Source organism: Halichoeres trimaculatus, unplaced genomic scaffold (genome assembly GCF_033239565.1).
Source record: "Halichoeres trimaculatus isolate MK-OKI-2021-1 unplaced genomic scaffold, fHalTri1.1 fHalTri1_scaffold_1, whole genome shotgun sequence".
NCBI lineage: Eukaryota > Metazoa > Chordata > Actinopteri > Labriformes > Labridae > Halichoeres > Halichoeres trimaculatus.
In genome coordinates, this window is record NW_027437179.1 from 13,936,950 (window position 1) to 13,960,377 (window position 23,428).

At 40.5% G+C, this 23,428-nt stretch overlaps 1 protein-coding gene across 19 annotated transcripts in view; it reads left to right on the forward strand.

Annotated features, from left to right (window-relative positions):
* nfasca (neurofascin homolog (chicken) a) overlaps positions 1-23,428 on the forward strand; it is a 166,478-nt gene that overhangs the window by 89,484 nt on the left and 53,566 nt on the right. For all 19 annotated transcript variants that reach the window (XR_012598352.1, XM_074672800.1, XM_074672856.1 and 16 more), the window contains 2 exons: positions 4,661-4,724; positions 19,070-19,244. Coding sequence is in view for 18 of the 19 variants with exons in the window: in XM_074672800.1 (XP_074528901.1) it covers positions 19,151-19,244 (94 nt within the window). In the remaining variant the exon portion in view is untranslated. The remainder of the gene's footprint in view (positions 1-4,660; positions 4,725-19,069; positions 19,245-23,428) is intronic.

Below are 23,428 nucleotides of genomic sequence, written 5' to 3' on the forward strand. Positions count from 1 at the left end.
ACTGTCCCTCTAGTGCCCTGTAGAAGCGTTACATGATTTACAGCTTCAGAAAAGTCCCAGTTTTTCTCATGCTGGTGTTTTAGGAAGCTCTTATTTTAGCCTCTGTCTAAAACACTTTTTTTTAGCTGCTGTTTCTTTAAGACCCTGTTTACACAAAGTTTCACCTGAAAACATCATAGAAGAAAATCTGCGTTGACATGGAAACATTGAGGGACAAAAACGCTGTAGTTTGCATGCCAGGCCTTTAGTTGGCGATGTAACTGTAGAGACACACCCCTCCACAGACCAGCAAAAGTGGTGCAACGGATGCTCGCTTTGTTGAGAGACAGTCAGCAGATTGTTGTAATTGATTGTGCCATTGTTACTGTTGTTGTTTTCTAGTTTAGGCACTACAATTTAAGTTGCAACAGTGAAAGGGAAATGCACAAATTGAAGCATGATGTCAGTGTTTCCTTTGAAAACTCCAGCTTGCTGTTTACGTGGCAATAGTGGTTGTAGCGTTTCAGAAAAAATCCACTCTGGAGGCCGCTTTCAAAAGTTTTCATTTTAGGTTGGCTAAAATGTAGTTTCTGCGTAAACAAGAGGCCAAAACGCATCAATAACTTTGCGTTTCATCCTAAAACCATTGTTGTGTAAACAGCCCCCAAGTCTCCTGCTCTACAGCCCCCCTTCCCTCTGATTGGCCAGCCCTCAGGCCTGTCAGGGGTGGAGTTATGAACAGATCTTGGTGTTTGAGGCCCACATCCCCAACGTGTCTTGAGCCATTTCAGCAAGTCTTGTGAAGATCTTGAGCTATTCCTTTAGAACAAAACATTTAAAAAAAGTTAAAAAACAGATTCAGGGATTCTTTATTTTCAGTTTCAAAAACGTCTCACGTTTAGTGGGAACATCCAGCATTCTTCTGTATATCCATGTTTATTAATGGGAAAGCACGAAAGTGTGTTTTTTGCTTCGTGCTGTGTTGGTCGTATTGCTACACCACACACCTCAAGAACAAAACAGTTAAATCTGTTATTATTAATTTCCCGATGTGGTCTCACATTATTAACATCAGTTAAAATGTATTAGTGTGGGCAGGGCTTAAAGGGCAATCAAGGAAATCAATATACCTCCTGCAGATAATGTATACAGTCGTGCAGTCTGTGCCCATGAGGGATAATTTGATAGAAATTAGTAAATCTCTAAAGTATGATGAGGGTTGCTGTGTAGTTTGAGCTTTATGCCCATATCAAGGAGCTTATTGAGCCAATGTTTTACAATCAAAGCACTCCCCTGTGTTTGTTTTCAATTAAGACTTAATTACTTGATCGTAAATGAACGATAATGACCTCCAGAATAGAATTAAGTGAATGAAATTAGCTTACAGACAGCAAAAGGGAATATGTCTCTACAAGTAATTACATGTTATTAGCAGAGGCATTGTTGAGTGATCCCCTCCTCATGTTTTAGCCAATACTGCATTTTATGAAACAGGGGCTGTATGTTTGGTGCTGTTAGGTTTAGACATTGAGGTTACTGCAGCTCCTGTGAGCTTAACTCTACAAAGAATCACACAATAGACATGATATAATTCACAACCCCATGCTTGTGCAGAGGAGGCTATTGTTTCAGAGAAGTGTTTACCTCTCTCTGATCTCTTATATTGATAATTGGAAAGCTACATCTACATCTCTTGTTCTCCACACCTCTGATATGTACCTAACAAACGTCCGTATGTTGAACTGTTGAGCCATACACGCCAGCGAGTATCAGTATTATTACATAAAGCTGCATCCTAATGCACTTAGAGTGTCCTCAAGTAGGGCATACTACTACTGTGCCCTTTGGCAATGCACTTAACCCCATTAGAAATGTCTCTACAGATGTTCAATACATACCATACAGTAGTCAGCAGAGGTGTGTTGCCTAAACACATATCAGAGGAACTATTTAACATCAGACTGAGGTAAATATGATGTCAAAGCTGAACCGTAGTGGTATTCCTCATGTGCTGTGGCGGTATCATGTCACACAGATATACACCTTTCAACATGCATTTAAACTATGTCATGGAGAATTACATAACACATTTCTACATAATGCAGGAAAGGAAAATGTCCATATTTAATATTCATGTGCCGTGTGGTCGTTCAAGCTAAATTCTTCTGACTTTCAACCATATCCATATCCAAGCTGCGCCATAATCTGCATCAGCCCAAGATAAAACACACAGACCTCGGTGGACGCATCCAACATCAGAAACATGTCATCTAAGTCAGAGTGTGTTAGAGTGTGTTTGTGAAAACCAGAAGAGATAAAGCTGCTTGAGAACAACTGGTGGCTGCTTGGGGGTAAACCCGCTATGCTGATACTCTGTCGGTAATTCTGACATGAAGTGTGAAGTGTGCTGGTAAGATGAGGAATTTGCTGTTGATATGTTGTGTTTTTATTTTAGGGCCACTTTTTGACAAGGAAGTTGAAGGCCTGGGTCTGATATTCACAGTAGAACATGAATCTATTCACAGCACGTCAACCGAAAGTCCCTTTGATAACACCACACCGGCCAAAAAAGTTTATCATTGAGACGCAATATCTGTCCCCTTTCATGGAGAAAATGATTCCTTGGATTTATTTTGTTGTAATGGTGGACACTGGAGCTCAAATGGTAAAAGGACGTCAGAGCAGAAGAAAGCTCAACAGTAGAGTAATAGAGCAGGAGCTACAATACAGGGGCTAAGTGTTAGTGATAATGTTGATTCCAACCCACAGTCAGCAGTTATTCAGCAGTGGTCTGTTCAAACTTGAGAGTCTATCAAGGTTACGTTAGCTCTGCTTGGTGAGGTTGGAGCTGGTAGATGAGCACTGGTAGGACATAAATAACCAGGATTCGCTAATGTTACAGACATGTCTCAGAGCACTTAGCTGTGAGTAACACTAAACAGATAGACCTTCTTTACACTAAACTACGCTACTAAAAGTAGGTTTTCTAAAATAACGTGCAATTAATGGCAAACAAATAGTTCTCACAGTGCCTTAAGAAGAGAGGAAATATTTAAAAGGAGCAAGAAATCTGTTTTGATTTCTCACCAAGATTTGTCCATTTGGGGCTAAGGGCAGACATGGGGTTAGACTTGAGAGTCAGGGGCCATTAACACGACAACAGTTTCAGGATGTTACGGAGAAATGATGTTGTGTTTTGGCCTCACACTTACATGGAAACGGTGTTTAAGCCGACCTAGCCGATGCAAATTTTTGAAAACAGCCTCTAGAGTTTATTTTTTCGAAAAACGTTGCAGCCACCGTTGCAGTGTTAACAGCAAGTCAGGGTTGTCGGTGGAAACGGTGATGTCATGCTCCATTTCATGCATGCGCATACAACAGTCCAACAGTAACGTAACGATGGTCACGGACTACCATTTTGGGCTTGTGCTGCTGAAGCTGCTGTCTTTTGACAAAATGTGCATCTGTTGCTCCACTTCTGCACTTAGCATTTGCTAATAGGCCAGATGTTTGGCCCAGCTCTACTTCATTGGAGATCTACCAAAAGCCACTCCTGGACAAGACAGCTACAGTGCCAACTACAGGCCTGGCATGCTTACTACAGCATTTTCAGTCCCTCAGCGTTTCCATGTAAACACATATTTTTTTCACTGCGTTTTAGGGTGAAACGTCGTGCAAATGGGGCCTCAGTTTCAACATCTTTCATCATGCACTAACTGGCAGAGTTGCAAAGTGATAAGTCAATGCATCATTGACAGCCAGTTGTTTTAAGATTACTTTTAGTCAGTGTGCTCTGCTTCTCCATGGGGATAGTTGTCCCCCATACAGCTAAGCCTGATCAAATCTAACTGGTTTGTGCTGCTCAGAGAAGAAGGTGGCCACAAAAAGCATCTAATGCTAAAAGATGTTGTGGCTAGCTGACTGTCTCACACTCAGATACAGTTTTTTAGTTAATGAGGATACCCTGTGTACAGCTGCTGCACCACTTTGATACTTTAACATTTATCTCCAGAAGTCTTAAAATAGTGCATGATTCTTCAAAAAGGAGTAACTCTTCTAACAACTAGCTTAGCTTCTGCTATTTCAGCAGCAAGAAAACCCTTTGGTTGGACAAATCTTAAGCACAGAGCCCATAACAGCTTGGAGAGGAGACTCTTGTGGGTAGCTTTTTCTTACAGTATCGGATGTTTTTGTATCGACTGATCATATTTTCGTGTAGCACAGACTTTATTAATGATGAAGTGTGCTTGTATGTGTTTTATATCTCCATAGAGGCTTCTCCACTCAGCTCCTGGCAGACTGTGAGTTTGTGTGTGTTTCTGAGCAGCAGCAGTCGAGACAGAAAAAAAAGAGAAGGAATGAGCATCGTTTGATCCTAAGGGCAGTGGCTGGCGCACAGCCGTGCTCTTTGAAAGCACAAACACACAGTGGGAGAAACAACAGTGCTGCAGACAGTCCTGAGGCGTGTGTGTGAGTGTGTGTGGCTCCTCTTATATCTTCCTCCTCTACCCCGCACTCAGACTAACAAAGACTAATGAGCAGTCGCCACATCTGACAGGGGTCGTCTATTCAGATTTTATCTCCGCGCTGTCTCTGTGCTCAAACAAACTTGAGCTTATTTAGCCTTGAACATACTCAGAGGATGGTAATGATGTTTATTTTCTCTCCTGTGTCTCATCAGGTCTGCTGAGTGGAGACGACACAGTGGGTGGACAGACACAAGAGACGTGTCCACATCAGTGAGCGTAAGTCAAATTCATACAGACTGTCCTGAAATGCTTCTGTGCGAGTAATGTTTACTCACATCAATCCCTGATGCCACCCCGACTTTTACTCAGTTTTCAGGCCCACGACTTGTTAGAAAGTTTTTTTTTATGACCTCTAAAATCTTACAATTGTCTTATTGGTACATGGAGAGCTGGCAGAGCCTATTAAGTAAAAGATCTAACAGATGGGACTAGGAACAAAAACCTTTCACATTTGAAACGATTCGGTACCTTGAAAATGGTATCGGTACTCAACAGTACCAATATTCAGTACTTTTGTGTGTGTTTATGTGGTAATAAATATTGTATTGTATTGAATTGAATTGAATTGAATTGAATTGAATTGAATTGAATTGAATTGAATTGAATTGAATTGAATTGAATTGAATTGAATTGAATTGAATTGAATTGAACTGAATTGAATTGAATTGAATTGAATTGAATTTTTTATTTTATTTTATTTTATTTTATTTTATTTTATTTTATTTTTATTTCGGTCATGTAAGCACACTTATACAATATCACACATTGTCAATAGATGATCACATTGTACATGTCCGAAAGGGAAGACAGGAGAAGCAGAGCTTATCTAGTCCTGTCCCCATTTCCTCAATATTATTAGTAATATGTTTAGTGATGAAATCTCAAAGTTTTTCTATTGAGCATATTTATTTCTCAATATATAGACTTGCAATGCTGTGTTCATGCCCAACATGGAAAACCACCTATTCTGTCTCTCCTTCACAGTCACTAGGATGCATTTAAGTACTGAAACATGGCACTTTTTTATTGTACATGAATCAATACTTGGCTCTGGAGACCGGTCATGCCTAAATCGGTACCTATCCCTAGATGTTACAAACAAAGCTCAGTCAGTACGGTAAAGAACCAGCAGTGGGTCAGTTTCTTCAGTCAGGAGCAGTCAGAAGAAAAACATCTGCACGTCCCCACTGTTTTGGATTTGTCGCCTTTATATCTGTCTATCAATTTGCTGCAAAAACTGAAAACTAAGGTCTAATTTGAGTGAGAAATGTCTTATAAGATTGAATATGAGCCACATTCACCTGACAAGTCCAAAAAAGTCTCATTACGAGATAGTGATTGACAAACATGATGCTTGATTTGGTTAAAATAAAATCTGCAAATGGGATGAGAAAACTTTACTAATTAAGTGTTTTAAAAGAATAGGAATGTCTCAAAAATACACAAAAAAAAATCAGGTGTAATTTTGTCTTTAAATGTGTTTAATAAGACTTGCTTGGAGAATACGGCTCATATTATGTCTCATAAGTCAAGTTCTACTAAAAATTAGACATAAACACTTGCTTGGATTTCAGTTTTTCCACTGTGAGTTGCACAAAAAAACCTGAGAGAAACAACTCTAAAGGAGAAGTTAGGATTTCTGTTGCTGGGATTTAAACCATTTTCTATTTCTTTCCTGGCAACTATGAGCAGTATCCCAAATAGTTAGTAGTTGGTTTAAGTTACATTTATAGACTCACAAGACATCATATAGCGTTTACTTTTGAACAAGTCTAAACCAATTGGTGCAGATTTGCTTCTCGCACTAGATTTCCTCCAGTAGCTTGAACATAAACTATATCCTGATCTCAAGTGTCGGTGATCACCCAGGATCTATGTGTTTCCTTTTTTCAAAGTGCATCCACGTTTGTGAATACTTGTGGTTTCTGACCTTTGTTTTCGCCTATGTTTGATTGTTTTTTCACTGCCGGCTTGCTGTTTTTGTACGATCCTCATTCACAGTTTAGTGTTCCCAGCAGCCACGCTGAGGACGACTGTGTGTGATGGGTGGAGGGCGTTTTGGGGGTGTTTGTGGAGCAGAATTGATGTTGGGGGTTTATATGGAGGTCAGAGAAATAGCTGAAGGGAGAATGAATGTGTTCTTGCCTGGAGCTCAGCTACTTGGTGAGAGAAAAATCAGATTTCCCAGATGATGAATGCAGAGTGCATCGTAGGAACAAGTCATTATAATATCAAGGAATAAAAAAATGTAAATAATGGTTACAAGTAAAATGCAAATTGGGATTTGAAAAGGAAAGACATTTGCTGGTCAACTTCCCATCACCCTCACTTTTCACCGGGCTAACTTAGAATAGCAGCGATCTGCATGACCTACATTTACTCATATTATATATGCAGTGAATATATAATGTATGAGAAGGGGGATTAAATGTGATGTAAGTCATATTAGGAAGTAGGGAAAAGGGAAAAGGACGCATAGATTTTCTCTAATTAGGAGTCTATTTACCACAAATGAAGTCTCTGCTGGTTCTGGTTTAAAGCTCTGCAAAGATTTCAGGATAAAACTCAACACAGTATTACAGAGTTTCCCAGCAGCACATTAATGATTCATAAAAGCTAAATAAAGAAAGGTGAAACACAGCATCTTTTACTGGAAACAACTAGGGATGGGAATTTAAAGTAATTCTTGCAGATTATTTCTATTTTTATGTGAACCGTAAACAAAAATAGGGTCTTGACTGCCTGGACCGTAATTAAAGACTTTCCATATATCTTTTCCCACTCTCGTACATGTTGCTCTCTTTGGTGATGGCTTGTAATCTTTTCTGCTTTGGTTTAATCAAAAGGACATGCTAACAAGGCTAGCAATTGATGTGATGTGAGACTTTCCATCTCTGCTATTTTCCCCTTGTGCTTTGAGCTCATGTGGTTAAGCATCAAACTAGTTATTCTATGGCATGCAAGTTTAATGCCACATATCTAACACTGCACATTAACTTCAGTGTTTTTGTCAAAGTACTTCCAGACTTCACTTTTCTTGACTGTCATGTCGCAGGGGTAGCAGACGGTTCTGCATTTGTTTTGCTTTTTCCTTTGGTGTTCATGTTCCTAGCGACTTGCCATAGCTGCCGTAAAAAAGTTGGTTCTGCTGAAATCTACTTCAGTGTGCTGAAGCCGTGGCTGGAAAAGTCATAAATTTGTAACTTGTTTATTATTTTCTGTCCTTGTGTCTTCAATTAAGCGATGACAGAAAGCTTGGTCGTGTTGCAATGAATGTGGTCAAGTTACGTCGCCAAAAGCAGCGCTTGCACAGGAGCACAAACAACAAACTGTTATTTGAATAATGGGGTCAATAGTGAGTATTTGAGTACTCGATTTCTCTAAGCCAGGGGTGGCCAACCTGTGGCTCTTTGCCTTCTGGTATGTGGCTCTTCGATCCATTCATAAAAATATATTGTTACGGGTAGTGGTGTGACAATCAATCTAAAATGTTGATATATTGATGCCAACAGTGGGATTAGTATTGGTCAATACTTGGGTGATGTGATTGATACTTAAGTTTCAGTTTCTCTTCTCTACATGTGCTCCTCTCAATCGCTCATAGAGAGATAGATAGATAGATAGATAGATAGATAGATAGATAGATAGATAGATAGATAGATAGATAGATAGATAGATAGATGGAACTTTGTCTCTCCTGCAGTAAAAACAGAAATTTGTCTTTGACAAGGCTCCAAGTACAAAATTAAACACGCTTACAAACCCACTAAATCTTGCTTAGAATAGCTTAGAATCCAGAAACTGGATGGTTTTGCGTTAACAAGTGAACAAGTACCAACAATAGGGCTGGGTTTTGCTAAGAACCTCAGGATTAGATTTTGATTCTTTAGGTTGAAAATGGATTCAATATCAATTCGATTCGATTTGATATTGATTTAAGTGCTTCGATTATCGATTTTCATGCCCCATGTGAACATATGTGGCATGTCACCTCTTGTTTTGGAGCAATAAAACAACCCAAACGTCAGACTTTAAAGCTGAAGGATCTGGGTTTATGCTGCTGCTTTTTGTTGTTTGGTCTCTCATGGCCCTCGTCCACACAATGCGAATAACACGCACAGTCCCCCCATTTGCTAGGAGATCAATCCATTCAGAGGGATTTGCTGAATCGATATTGAATTGGGCAAGGCAATATTTCGATGTATTGATTCATCATTATTTTTACCCACTCCTAACCAACAAGACCACATTTCTTTAATGAGACAGACTTAGTTAGAAATAATGGAGAACAGCAGGTCTAAAGGACATTCTGACAAAGAAGGTTTGGTTTGCGACGTCCAGCAAACTCATCACAGCCTGGTTGACTCTTCTCTTGTACTCTAAAAACCCATTGCTGTAGGTCAGTGTTTCCATAAATTATGTCTGTCTGTGTTTGTGTATTAATGTATGTGGGTATGTGTTATTTATTTATTTATTTATGCATGTTTTTATAAATAGAGACAAACCCTCTTGCTTGCCATTTGACTTAGGCACACTCTCCTTTATTAAAAGCCCTTTGTGTGTTATGCAGATCAAGTTTCACAATATGCAAGCTTTCGTTGATAAGCTCACTGATATATTACTGTAATGACAGAGCTGTGGAGCTGCTTTTATTGCAGGCACAGCAATTAAAATCTTCACTGCACAAAATTACTCCAAAAATTCAGTGAAATATATTTGTATGTTAAATGGGAGGTTATTCCAGTTTTAGGACATGTTTACGTGCACACACAGACGAAATGGGTACTCCAAATCTACCTGATAAATGGTCATTTCACCTCCTGAGCCCTGATCCTCCGTGTTTGTCCCAGAAGAGCTCCATTAGCGCTCAGCAGCCTCCAAAATGAGTCTAATGGAATCCCCCAGAGCTGGAAACAAAGGCGCAGAGACAGTACGGGTGTTTGTGTGCACCGGGCAGGGGATGGGCCTAGATGAATATGAATGCTCTCCCTTCATGGACAAAGAGGAAACCTGACAATGAGCTTCATGTTTAATTGCTATGATGGAATGAAGAGATGACGATAGCAGACAAAATTAGGACCATAAAGACCCGTCTGTGCTGTCATGTTTGAAGTCATGCCACATTTTCAGTTTTACATTTTTTAAAACATGTTATCGACAATAGAAGAGCTCCCTGTAGAAGATCAGTTGTTGATTCTTTGTAAGACTCTGAAACAAAGAAGGTACTCCAAAAAAGAGCCTGAATGAAAAGCTGCAGCAGCTGATTCAGCCTTTTGTTTGTGCCTGTAATTATCAAACCTTAATCACACTCATCATGCGTGCCTTCACAGCTAATTGAAAAGTGCAGCAAATTTAACTCCTGTTTAAAGAGGATATTCTTGGAAACATAAATCATTGAGGAGGGGTCTATAGATTGAGTCCTTCGTCTGAAAAGACATAAACATAATTCATGTTATCAGACTTAATGACTCCAAGACATGAGTGATAAAAGAATGTATGCAATGTAAAGTTATAGTTAAACAAGAAGAAAAGCTAGATCTCATACATTGACTTATAAAACCAACAAAAGATGAAACTAGTCTTTGTTTTTTCATGAAGTCAATCTTTATGCAGATGATGTTTTGTTATTCCTACAGAAATGGACAAAAATTCACAAAGAGCCATACATGTTTGGATTTGAATCACTGAGCTATATGAAGACTTTAATTTTTACAACCCTTAAAAAAAAAAGAAGGATCTCCTGATGTCTTGAAATTGCATCCGGAATAGCCATTTGTGTCTGTTTTAGAATAACATTACAAAAGTTGTTGAATTGTCTCGTCTTGTAGACAAACCAAATGATTGAAATGACTTGAGCCATTTGAGAAACTGTATCTTTACTTTACTTTAGAGAGATCGACAGGCGGATCGGTGCAGAGTTTGCAGTAATGCGAACTCTGCACAGGTCTGTCGTGGTGAAGAGGGAGCTGAGCCGGAAGGCAAAGCTCTCTGTTTACTGGTCGATCTTTGTTCCCACCCTCACCTATGGTCATGAGCTTTGGGTAGTGACCGAAAGAACAAGATATCGGGTACAAGCGGACGAAATGAGTTTTCTCCGTAGGGTGGCCGGGCTCTCCCTTAGAGATAGGGTGAGAAGCTCGGCTATCCGGGAGGAGCTCGGAGTAGAGCCGCTGCTCCTCCGCGTTGAGAGGAGCCAGATGAGGTGGCTCGGGCATCTTATGAGGATGCTTCCCTGGTGAGGTATTCATGGCACGTCCACTAGGAGGAAACCCAGGGGCAGACGCTGGGGAGACTACGTCTCTGTGCTGGCCTGGGATCCCCCCTAGAAGAGCTGGATGAAATAGCTAGGGAGAGGGAAGTCTGGGCTTCCTTGCTTAGGCTGCCCCCCCCCCCGCGCGACCCGACCCCGGATAAGCAGCAGAGGATAGATGGATGGATGGATATCTTCACTTTACTGACTTTATTTGTGTATTTCTCAGTCTCAGACATGTAGCACCATGCCAGCATACATAATAAAGAGATATTACTTGAAGCAATGACAACAAATGAATGGTCATATACACTAGAGTTGCAGGAATTAATCTTTTTTAGTTTTCCCAGAAGCAACAAAATGACCATTTGTCACTGAGCGTGGATTGAGATGGTGCCGTTTTGATCACTTTTTAAAAGTCACTTAATTCAGTAGTAATAAATTTAATATTTCAAGTAAACAGAAACGTTAGACCAACTCTTGATTTGTGGCATCACAACATGTCCTGTGAAATGTTCCACAATCTAAATGACAAGGAAGGAATTCAAACCATAGTGGATGCACCAGGTAGCTAAGAATGATCAGCTTGATGACTATCTTGTTGGTTGCCATGCACATGGAAGATTTTTAGAGATTTCCAGTGCAGAGAGTTTGGGCTCTGGTTGACTGTAAATAAAATCTGTTGTAGTGTAATGTGTGGACCATTTCCTATCTCTCTGCTCACAATACAAACAAAACTTTCATTATTTGTGGTTTTATGTTGATCAGTTGAGGATGGGAAGTGTTATTAAAGACAATTAATGTGTTGTCACCTGCTAGTTCCAGATAAACTGTCAGTCCACAGAGACATGACAGTCAAACCAAGGAGAAACCTCAAGAAACTGAAGGAAGCTGAAGGCAGTAAAGGTAACCCACACTGAGCCACTGTATGAGGATGTAGAGTTAACCAAGCTACTGATCCAGAACGTGTTATTAACCCAGACACAACAGTGTTTGATGATCTAATATATCTAGAGGAGTGAATATTCATGGCTGTGGCAGTGTTATCACTGCAAAAATAACCACAAATGGTCGGTTGGTCACTTCGTTTGTGGTCAGAGCTCAGCTGACATATAAGTCATGAGAGAAACCTCTCTTTCACCCCCTAACTTAGTTTTCAAAGAACTGTTTTATTTAAAGCCCCATTTAACAGATTTATGTTAATTCCCTGCAGTTTCCAGAAGTAGGTTAACATGTGTCATGTGCGCCATGATTTTAACTCTGAGCATGCTTTTGCCAGCACTCACAGAAGGTCAGTAAGCAATGCTCAGTGATGCACAACACACTGTATACACATAATTCAAGCTAAATGTTAATTTTAGAAACAGCCTGCAACAGGCCAGTCTGTTTCTGTTAGAGCCTGTAGGATGAGCGGCAGCAGGGGGAGGACAGGCAAACATTCAGCTCTGTGATGCACTCAGAAACGCAGCGAAAGCATGAAGTGCTCACTGTGATGCTAATGTTTGCCCCAGGCGGAGGCCCTCCAGTCAAACCAAGGTAACTCTGACCTGGTTGTATTTTGGTTGGTCTGTTAGGTCATCATGAGTCTGTGCGTGTGTGTGAACCAACTTATTTTTAGCTAGGTCAACCAGACATGTGAACAACCTACAGTCTGGTTCTCCACCACACGATGAGAGCAGCCAACCAAACCAAAGCTGCCAGTTCAATGCAGGACTTGTGCATGAATGTTTGTGTCCCCTGGACTTCCCTGTGAAACTGTTAACCTGCACACTGACCCATTATTTCTCTGAGCCGCCTTCGTGACCAGGACTACACCAGAGCCTCCTGAGTGGCACACTGGGAGGACGAACTGCGGCTCGGCTGTGCCCCGTGACCGCACCCCTGAAACAATGTCAGACAGTTCTTGTTTTTAATCTGGCTGGAGTTGACAAGCTGACATTGTTTTGGTGCTCTGGCTCCTCTGCCTGAGGATTTTAGCCAATTCTGACAAACTCTTTCTAGAGAAGTCCAGCAGCTGGACGATGGAGGCCAAATAATGAGTCTGTGTGTCAAACAAGGGGGACAGTTCTCCAACCAATCAGCTTTAACTGTCTGATGACTGTTTGGAGTGGAAGTTGATGGCCAAAGTTTCTGAGCTTCCAGCTTCGCCAAAGGAAGTTCGTGGTCAAAGTTTTTGTGTTGAAAACTTTCTTTTCCATATGCGGGTCATTATTTAGAGTTTGGAGAGATCAGATATTTGGAGCACTAGATAGAGTATTTTGTTAGTTACTGGGATGCAACAAGTTTTGGAGTGTTGCAAAAATATGATACGACTTGCCCCTCTTTCAGGACATGCTTTATATATTACATTTACTGTATGGATGTGCATCACACACTTGAGTGCTATCCAGGAGACTCTGGCATCTGTTCAGCGGTTAGTCTACTACCCTCCATGACTACATGGCTCATCATTATTAGTGAAATATTATATTTCTTCTTTTGTCTTAACAGTTATCATACCATTCAATGGCTTGTTCTGTGACTTTTGTACAGGTTTTGCAGTGACGAAAGATGCACCGGTAGCATCTGTCTTGACGTTTATTTTGGTGTTTCTGTGATGCAGCAGCATGACATGTTAAACATTTTACAGCCAAACTCAGTCTGCAATTTTCACATGTAGCCAGGTATCTGGGAAACTGCATATATTATTATACATTTACACCTATTGTCCACACCAAGCCGCAGTGTTACGTCACTAAAAACTACGTTTTCTGAAAACTCTGGCCAAAGTGAAGATCTTGGATTACTTTTCATGGTTTTGTGTAGACGCAGAAAACCGAGTTTTCGGTTCTCTAACATCACAGCTGAATGATGTGGGCTCATTCTGATTGGCTGGCACGGGTTTTACATCTCAAAAACACTGCTTATTATGGTTTTGAAATGCCTCGAGCTGCACTTATTGGTGGATTTGCCCACTGCATGTGGATGAAAGTATTTTTCCAAGGTAAACACTCACACACGGGTGTTTACTCGTGCGAGTGTTTACCTTGGAATTGTTTTACAGGATACCTGACTTCAACGCACCTGTCCTGAAAAACAAATGTGGGAAGAAGTTTTCCCCTTGATGAAAGTATTTTTAAGAATGAATGAGGGGGTGATATTCATTTTTGAAAATACCCGACTACAAGCGTACAAGGCCTAAATCTCACAGCCTTACTGCTGTATTTTAAGTGACTGACGCTAATGTTTTAGACGTATTTTGAAATTGACATGAACACAACATTGCACGTTATTTAGTAAAGAATGAAATTGTAAAAGTGAAAAATTTAGGATTTTATTATTAAACAAATTAATATTTATTATCACATAAACACACAAAAGTACCAAAAATTGGTACCTTTGAGTACCGATATCCACTGCCAGGTACTAGGCATTGGTACCGTATCATTTTAAATGTGAAAGGTATCCATCCCTACCCGTCTGGTGGGAATACCCCACAACAACCAGGCAATGATCAAAACAATGTAGTTGTAATAGTGTGTTAAAATGAAGGACTCTCTTTTTTCTGACTGGGCGCTGTGACCTCCCTGAGTTTGTGTTGGATGCCTGGTAAACCTCATGCTGATACTAAGCCTCATTTGTCTCTCTAAAGGAACCCTGATTCTCACTCTGCCCACATAGAGTTTCTCAGAGTGTATCTGAAACAAATGGGTGCATGTTGAGGCAAACTGAGGACTTCATAATTCAGTTGCCATCTTCTTCTGCTAAACAGCTGTGGAACATGGTTTCGCTAACATTGGTGAACACAGTGTGAAACATCAGTTTTGTGAAATGGGTCGCAGGTTTTTGCAGCCTGCAGAGCAGCTGCTCTGCTCCTCTGCCATGTGAGGTAATGTGTAGTAGATTGCCTATGTGACAGCCACTGACCCTTTTTCCTGGCTGCATGTGCACTCAGTGTCAGTGTATCACTGTGTGTTATCATTTATAATGCACAGCAGTGTGTTGAGAGAGTTCCACGCGTAGAAAGAAGTGCTGACCTATTTCAGTGCTTGAATCATTTCTCATCTTCTCTCTTCATATCTGTAACTGTGTCTCCTCTTCATCTTGATTTCACTCTTTCCAGGTCTGTCCTGAAATTAGATCTGCAATACCAAACATACCAAACAGGTTTTGGTCTTCCCCTTATCCCATTCCTCTGCAGTGTGTGTGAGCATGTGTGTGTGTGTGTGTGTGTGTGTGTGTGTGCAGGCTAAAAGTCATTAATGAACAGAGATGGGCTGATACCAGTGAGGTGTCACAACAGCTGGGCTGCAGAGATACGCCTGGTTTTATCTGTCTGTGTGTGTGTTTGCTCAGAAATGAGGGTGTGTAAGGGCGTGTCTTTCTCCATGTGTGACTGTGTAGTGTACCTCCCAGTGCATCTGCATTCATGCATGTTGTGTGTGTGTGTGTGTGAATGAATGACACCTCATGCCAGCCAATACTGGGGTATTAGCTCCCCGGGGGCAGATTAGCTATGTTGTTGAATAGTGTTGGATTGACATACCACCAGATGGCTTATGCATAACACGTGTGTGTGTGTGTGTGTGTGTGTGTGTGTGTGTGTGTGTGTGTGTGTGTGTGTGTGTGTGTGTGTGTGTGTGTGTGTGTGTGGTAGGTGTTGGTAGGTTTGGGGTGATATCTGATGACTGCCCTGAGGCCACAAAGCTGTTGTGTCCCCTCTGTTGTGAAATCAGTCCGTTCCTGCACCAGGTCAAAGAGACAAAGACTCAAACTGAGGCGTGTGTGTCCTGATGGTTTGAATCAGTTTAATGAAAAGTCTTTTATCATATTAATTGGAATCAGAATGTAAAAATGGTTATAAAAAACTACTATAATATTTTTAGGCTCATTGTTGTGCTGACGGGCCATTTCATTCATTTCTAAATCCAGCTCTGTAGTTGCAAACAACAAATTCAGGTTCTACTGAAACCAATGTTGTGATATCATATGGAACTTTGTGTATCACAATGACAAAAGAAAAAAAAATCATTCCCTATTTTACTAAGTTGTCGACATGATGGGGCTATTTACTGAGTGATAAAAGATAAATTTTCTTTCAGATGCTATGATTCATAGCCAACAAAAATTAGATAATTTTATATATATAATTATATAATTATATAAAAATATATAAATATATAATAATGAAAAGTTTACACATTTTTCAAGGGAGTGCCATTTGAGAAGTTGGATCAGGTATGAAAGGGCAAGGTTATTGGGAGCTTTGTAGGTGATGAGGAGGATCTGGAAGAGGGTTTTGTGCTGGATGAGGGTCTAGGTAAAGTCCTGAAGGATGGTGTGATGTGAGCCCTGGAGTTGGAGTTGCTGAGTTTTGCATATATTGTAGTTTCAGGTGTCAGTAGAGATAAGTCAGGGATCTCAAACTCATGCCATGGAGGGCCAAGAGGCTGCAGGTTTTCTTTCCTACCAAAAACTCCATCGGCTGATTTCACTGATTAGTCCCTGCTCCCTGTTTGAAGGTGAGGTAATCAGTGGAATCAGCTGGTGGTTGTGGAATCAGTTCTTGGTTGGAAAGAAAACCTGCAGCCTCTTGGCCCTCCATGGCATGAGTTTGAGATCCCTGAGTTAAGTAAAGGATGCTGTTGCAGTAGACCAGTCTGAAGGTTAGGAAGGAGTGGATGAGAGTTTCAGCAGCAGAGGAGGAGAGGATGGATCTTTAAGTCTTGGGATGTTTTGGTCACTACAGATTGTACTAAGCATGGATGCAGCATCACCTGTTGGTGTTTGAACAAAAGTTTGAAACCCACCTATAAGAAATGCTGGCTCAATCTTATCCAGGTCAAACTTGACTCAAGAGGTGGAGCTGAGAAGGAGTTTTTGTAAATGGCAATAATACTCATGCCTTTTGGTCAAATCACACGTGTCCCTTATGCTGATTGATGAACAATTATTAGTCTTTATAGAACCAAAGCTGATGCATTAAAAGAAAAAAAAGCTTCAAACATACAGAAAACCAATTTTTGCAAACATGTTTAATTTTGTGTTTAAGTGTTGAGCTTCAGTGTTTACAAATGAGGTCAATGCAGCAGTGTAAGAAAACTGTAGTTCCATATATGTCTCTTTGAGGTTGGACGTTAGAGTGTCAGTTTCTTGAACACATGCATACAACCTGCACAGTTTAAAATCAGTTTTGGTATGAATATCTCATCCCCAAAAATGTGTCTGATAAGGGGGCACTTTGGACTTGTTTGCTCTCATGCTTGATGCCTGCCTCAGCTCTTCTTTTTTTTTTACATTCCCGGTTGATTGAAAGTTTTCAACATGGTGACTGCCTTTGATTGGCTTCAGATCTTCTCTTCAGGATGCCACTGAGACTACCCCCAAGTTTTATTTGGCTTATGATTTTAGTTAATCTTCCTCTCCACCATGTTTGACACTGTACAGACTAAGGAGAAACCAGGCATCTTCTGAAACTGGGATTAGTCTGTTGATTCTACATTCATCAATGGTTGTATGTGTGGGGACATTACTCAATGTAGAAACAAGCTAGTTTCTAAACACAAGACACACAGGAATAGATCTGAGTCCTGTTTTCACCAAGAAGAAGATAACTGTATGTGTGACCACGTCTTCTTCAGCTCCTCATCAATGTGATGTCACACTCTCCTCCTCCCATGTTTTCCATAATAACCTTATGGTTGACATTCCACCCACACACCTCCACCTGATCTCTCCTGTATCCTGTTGTCATTGCTCTGAGCTGTGCTGTGATTTGAAGCGGAGTGAACGATTGATCCTGGTGGGGGGACGGCAGCTCAACACGGGGGGGACAGGGATTAACAGTGGGCAGGTGGTCCTGGTATGTCTGCCAGTACACAGGATGGGCTGTCATGTGGAGGTGTTAGGGAGTTAATTAGAATCCTTGGCTTGTGGGTTGGCTGCTGAAGAAAGTGCAAGGAGAAAGGGTGAATTAAAAAAGCAGATGTCCCTCGGTCAGCCGTGAGGGGTTTGATACTCAATTTCATTTTTGTATGTAATCAAAGCCAAAAAGGAGTAACGTTTCAGATGTTTTCAGAAGATAGATGAGATCAGTTGACAAATCAAATCTGAGTTTGAGACTTCATGTTCTAAACCAGGGACTTATCTTTATAAAGAACAATAACTCTCTTTATAGGGAGAATTGTCCAAATGCCAAGTCTGTTCCCTCATGCCAGATTTAAACATCCTTTATTGTTAATAAGCATTTCTTGCTGCTGATGTGACTGCCTCACAGAAATATGCCTGCAGACACTAAGGCTTCTATTCGCAAAATAAGGTTGACCTGATTTTTTTAAATTTTCCTCCTCAAATCGCTGCATTGCACATGCACCAACAGTAGTCATGTAGATATCAAAGACACTAGTTCCAGCTGAGGCTCAAGCTTTGGCCTCTTTATGCTCATGAAATGAACCCATGCTGTAAAAAGGCAGCATCCCAGATCTGTACAAAACTGTTGCAGCAGATTCAAGGTATTTTTATACCATGCACAATGCGGAGCCATCTTGATTTCTGGTGTTGATCCTGTTGCTTTTAGTAATGTTTTCTTTTGTCAGTCCTAAAGTGGCATTAATTTGAACTACTGTCAGTTTAATAACCAGTTTGATACCTTTAATGTCTGTGGTTGCACAGTGCGTGCATGTTTTGTGCATTGCACCAACCTATGTGACTGTTTTCATTATTCATTTAACTTACTACTTCCTGTCGTAGTCTTTATGATTTAAAGACCACAAAGAAGCCATAAATGATCAACACAATTCTTCTTCCACTGCCTGTTAATGTATTAGCAGTGTAAATGCTGGACAACACAGATATGATTTCAGATAATGAGTGCATGCAGTGGGAAAGGCTACTTATTCCTGCTGTAACTCCTTTTTTAGAGGATTAAACATTTTTTCTTAGTTGCCAGTTAGAGCATAACAGGAGTCGCATGTTGTATCAAAGACATTTAATTGGTGGACGTTGTTCTCCGTCATCTTTTCTGGGCAGATGATTGAAGCCTTTTTCTTTTTCTGTGAAGCAGCTCATGATTGCAGCTTGATCCCACTTTAAGACTCAGAGCCACAGAGCTTCTCCTTGGCTTTGTTTCTCGGCTGCTCTCTCTGGGGAGCCACACGGGGACTCAGCTGTGAATGTAGGCCAGTGTCGACACACACTCTCTACTGCCAGAATGCATACACAGCTACACATTTACCCACACACACAAACAGTTTATTCTTCCCATATACTGTAAGGTCTATCACGCTGCCTTCATCCTAACCATCTGTCTCTGTCTCTGGGTCTGCGTTCACAGGTCCCCAAAGCGGCTGTCAGGAGAAACATCTAGCCAATCCGGAGAGGTGCGGGTCAAGGCCGGCCAATCGGAGGGGGAGAAATGTTGGGGCAGGGCGGGCAGACGGCCCTGGCTCTCGTGTCATTACTGCTGCTACTGTGGCGTGAAGCAGCACCAATAGAAGTCCCACAAGATCGTAAGTCACCTAGGAATCATCAGATTCACTTAAACAGAGTGTCAGAGGAAAAACTGGTGACACAAAGTACTACCGAACTAATGAGTTACAAACTTGCACATACCACTTTGGACAAAAATGGATCACAGCACCTGAGTGTTTATAAATTCAAGTCATTTTTTTTAGCTTTTTGTGTCTTTAAACAAATATTCCTGACTCCAGTTCATATTCTTTGCAGTTAAGGGCAGATAACTTAAAATCGGTGTTATTTTGTTTTGGTTTACAAGTTAGACAAGCCTGAAGTTGCAAAATTATAGTCTTCAGTGGCATCCTCAAACTAAGGAGTATAGAAGATTAAATTAATGCTAGTATTGGTATGGACTGATACCAAAGCCCAGGTATTGGTATTTGTTTAGGGACCGCAAAAGATGGATCTTTGTAACCCATGCTGTGTCCTTGTCTTTAGGCAGTCAGTGCATCACACATACACATTTATTTTAATATTTACTTTCAGCCTTTCAGTAATAATCTTGTTATGAACTATGAAATGCCTGTGACACAAAGTAAGAAATGAAGGATCCTTTAAAAACAAAACAAGCAGTATTTGAAATCTACTCAAAAGAAAAAGAAATTTGTTACAATTTAAATTTGCACCAGAGTATTATCGCTTGTCGTACAGAAAAAGTCTCAAGAGTCAATCTGTTTAAATGTTAAAAAAGAAAAAAACTCTTATTTTAACTCTAACTTTATTAATACAGTTAATTTACCTGTTTTGGATAATTCCTGTATTAATTTTTTAAGATATGAAACCATACCGCTCTGCTGGAGCTCAGGCGGTGATCCCATTAACATTTGATTATCATGAGAATAGACGGCTTCATATCCCGAGGTGATAGTGTGTCACTACAGGTGACTCACTCTCTGCAAATTCAAAGATGATAGGGGCTCATTGATTTCAACATGCAAACATTAATATATTATCCTAATTCTCTCTCTCTCACACACACACACACACACACACACACACACACACACACACACACACACACAGTCATTCTTACCTGTCCATTACAACAAGTATAAAAGCTCGGCTGCATTCGTCTGTTAAATGGATTCCTGAGGGACCAGTGAACAAAGGCATGGAAGAGAAAGAGGAGAAGTCATGCCTTTTTTATTTCTTGAACCTCACAGCACACCACGACACACACTCATGCACATGACACACCAACACACACTCAAACACACATGAACACACAGGCTCCTTACAGCTAAATGAATGTTTCACAATTGTAGAATGAAAAATGATTTCATACCCAGAAAGGCCCAAGGACACCTGGCACACACACACACGCACGCACACACACAGGAACACAGAAGGCCTTCAGCTGCTCTGCCTTTTATTCCTCAGCCCTCCTATGGTGATTCTCTCCGTGTGTTTTTTTTATAAGCCTGACCTTTCAACTCTGGACTTATGATGCCCTATTGATCTGATACACAGCAAATACACACTAATACACACACCATGCCTAACAAAAACCAATTGTATAATTCCTCTTATTACACACTGACCTCTCCTTAATGAATTCAGCTCTCTGTGTGATGAAGTGACAGGCGAGCTTTGATCCATTCCTGACAGATAGAATCAGCCCGTCACTTATATTAAACTCACTTACTCCATTCATTGTTATTACTCTGGGGATTTGGAGAAGTGTTTTTGGTGCACACAAAAACACATTAAATACATTTAAATTTCATTGATGATTAATTCGTTAGGTTCATAAAACAACATAATTAGATTATAACTGTATAAAACAATCTGTTCTGCACCTTCTTCAAACAGCACTTTGCTTTCGGCTGTGCAAATAAGATTTAGCTATCACCCATAACTTTTCCCACTTATTAGGGTGCGGTCACACTGGCCAGCCAAAATGTGCTGTGTTTAGCACGATGGCCCTCCCACAGCGCTGTTCCCCAGCTGGAGAGTACGGCCAGCGGTCACACTACCCCAATATGAACCAGACTTTAGCGGGTATCAGACACGCGCACAGCCCGCCTACGTCATCGTGAAGCATCTGTTTACACGAAGCGCGATCTCATCAGAGTTAGCACAATGAGACACAGAGAGCACTGCTACAACTTTAGAGACTTTTGCACTTATGGTAAGTCGTTTGTGCCCGACACAGCCCTCCAACACCCTCGCTTGGTTTAAAATGATTGTCAAGATATGCGCTAGCGGTGATTGACGTCATGGATCACACGCGTCGTCCGCGTGCTTGTGCTCATGCATGAGGCGTGCCAAAGCAGAGAAGTGAATCATGCTTAAGCACGGCGGTCACACTGGCCATTCGAAACCTGCTTTATAGCTGAAGCATTTGCCAGTGTGACCGCGTCCACAGCTACTAACTAGAAATATAAACGTGTTAGCAAGGAAAGGATCTTATCTGTTAAATATGATTCATGTATATATTAGCCTAATGATTCCTTGTCATGTGGTGTTTACATGATGGATTCTTATCTGTCTTTTGTGGTCGAGCTACCATTGAACTGTCATCAGCTCTTCTTTTTCTGAGCTCTGGAGTAGACAGACCTTTAAGATAGGCCCGCACAATATATCTTTTGAACATCGCCATCACAATATGCGCATGCGCAATAGTCACATCGTGCATGTGATGCGACTATCACATTTCCCCCATTTATTGGAGAAATGGAAAAAAAGCAACTGAAATTGAAACCTATTCTATTTTGTAAAGACACATGGCCTCCTGGATCCCTTTCATATACAGCAATCTTCATCATTCACAGATAAACCCCCTTAGCCTGGATTTAATGGTATTATAGGAATACAATGGTGTCATTGTGAGTCAACCAAATTCTTCCCAAACAGAGCTATTCAAGTCATCTGGTGAAAATTATATATTTTTTTAATATCGCAATATATCGCAACCCCCCAAAAATTCGTAATGTCAGTTTTTTCCAATATCATGCAGCCCTTCTTTAAGACTAAACAAAGTGACAACTTTTAATCTGCTGTTATCGTCACCACCACTCATGATTTAAGTTACTTTAAAGCAACCAGTAACCTAAAGATTTTCTCACTCAACGGGATCCAGTATAGAAATATCAATGTTGTTTAGCCTGCTAAATCAGCCTGCTAGCCAAACTGGCGTTATAGCCCCATGAGTTACTTCTATGATGCTAACTGAAGCTTACAGTTTTACTCCACCTCACAGTGTTTGGTGTCAATTAGCAGAAGCTAAACGCTTTGAACTCTTTTCCACATGTGGATTTGACATGATGTGTGATCAGTCTGCTTCTAGCTTTGCTGATATTAGTGAGAATTCACAAACTTAAAGCATTTTACAAAGGCAGAAGATAAGTAAGAAAGATGGTAATGAACCACAGTAATGCATGCTTGGAAAGACCAGTAACATAAAGCTTGCCAAAAAGAAATCAGTGGTAGATCTATACATAGTGTTCCAGTGGGATTATCTCTTTATTTAACAACTCTTTCTAATGTTAGCAAATGCATATTAGCACTATAGCTCATGTGCAGACATGTTCCTATCTAAAAGTCTCCAGTTTTGTCAAACCTACATTTGGCAAGTTAGAGAAATCAGTTGTGTGCCCCTGACTTATTATTCAGTGGTTTAGGGAATCAGGGGCAAGTATAAATAGAAACTGTCTCAGTGCTGTATTTTGTTTGACTGATTTATGACGATACAGGGTGGGAAATGATGAGGTTTTTTTTTAGATTACTATTCAAAGGGAGCAAACACACTCTGGATTTGGAGGAAGGAGATGTAAACAAAGCAAGTGTTGCCTGCTGTAGAGCACTGAGGCTTGAATTGTCATGACAAAGACTAAATGATTTTGTAAACAGTGTGAAAATTTGATCGATACAGCAGGTTGGTATGCTCCCATATCAGATTTCGGTAATGCAAAGTCAAACAGTAAATAACACTGAAATATCTTAATAAGAAGCGGATGGGCTGGATAACTGAACACATCTTAAACATGTCTTTAAATAGAATATTTGCAGATATAGAAGGAAAATCTCTGCTGTCCCTGCTTTGAAGTGTCTCATGCTGGTGTAAATAATGATAATTTGGCCTGCACTTCTACCATATCAAGCATAATTTCTGAGCATTTCCTGCCAGAATAATCACAATCAGGTCAACAATGTTCATTAAAAGTGTTTCATAAAA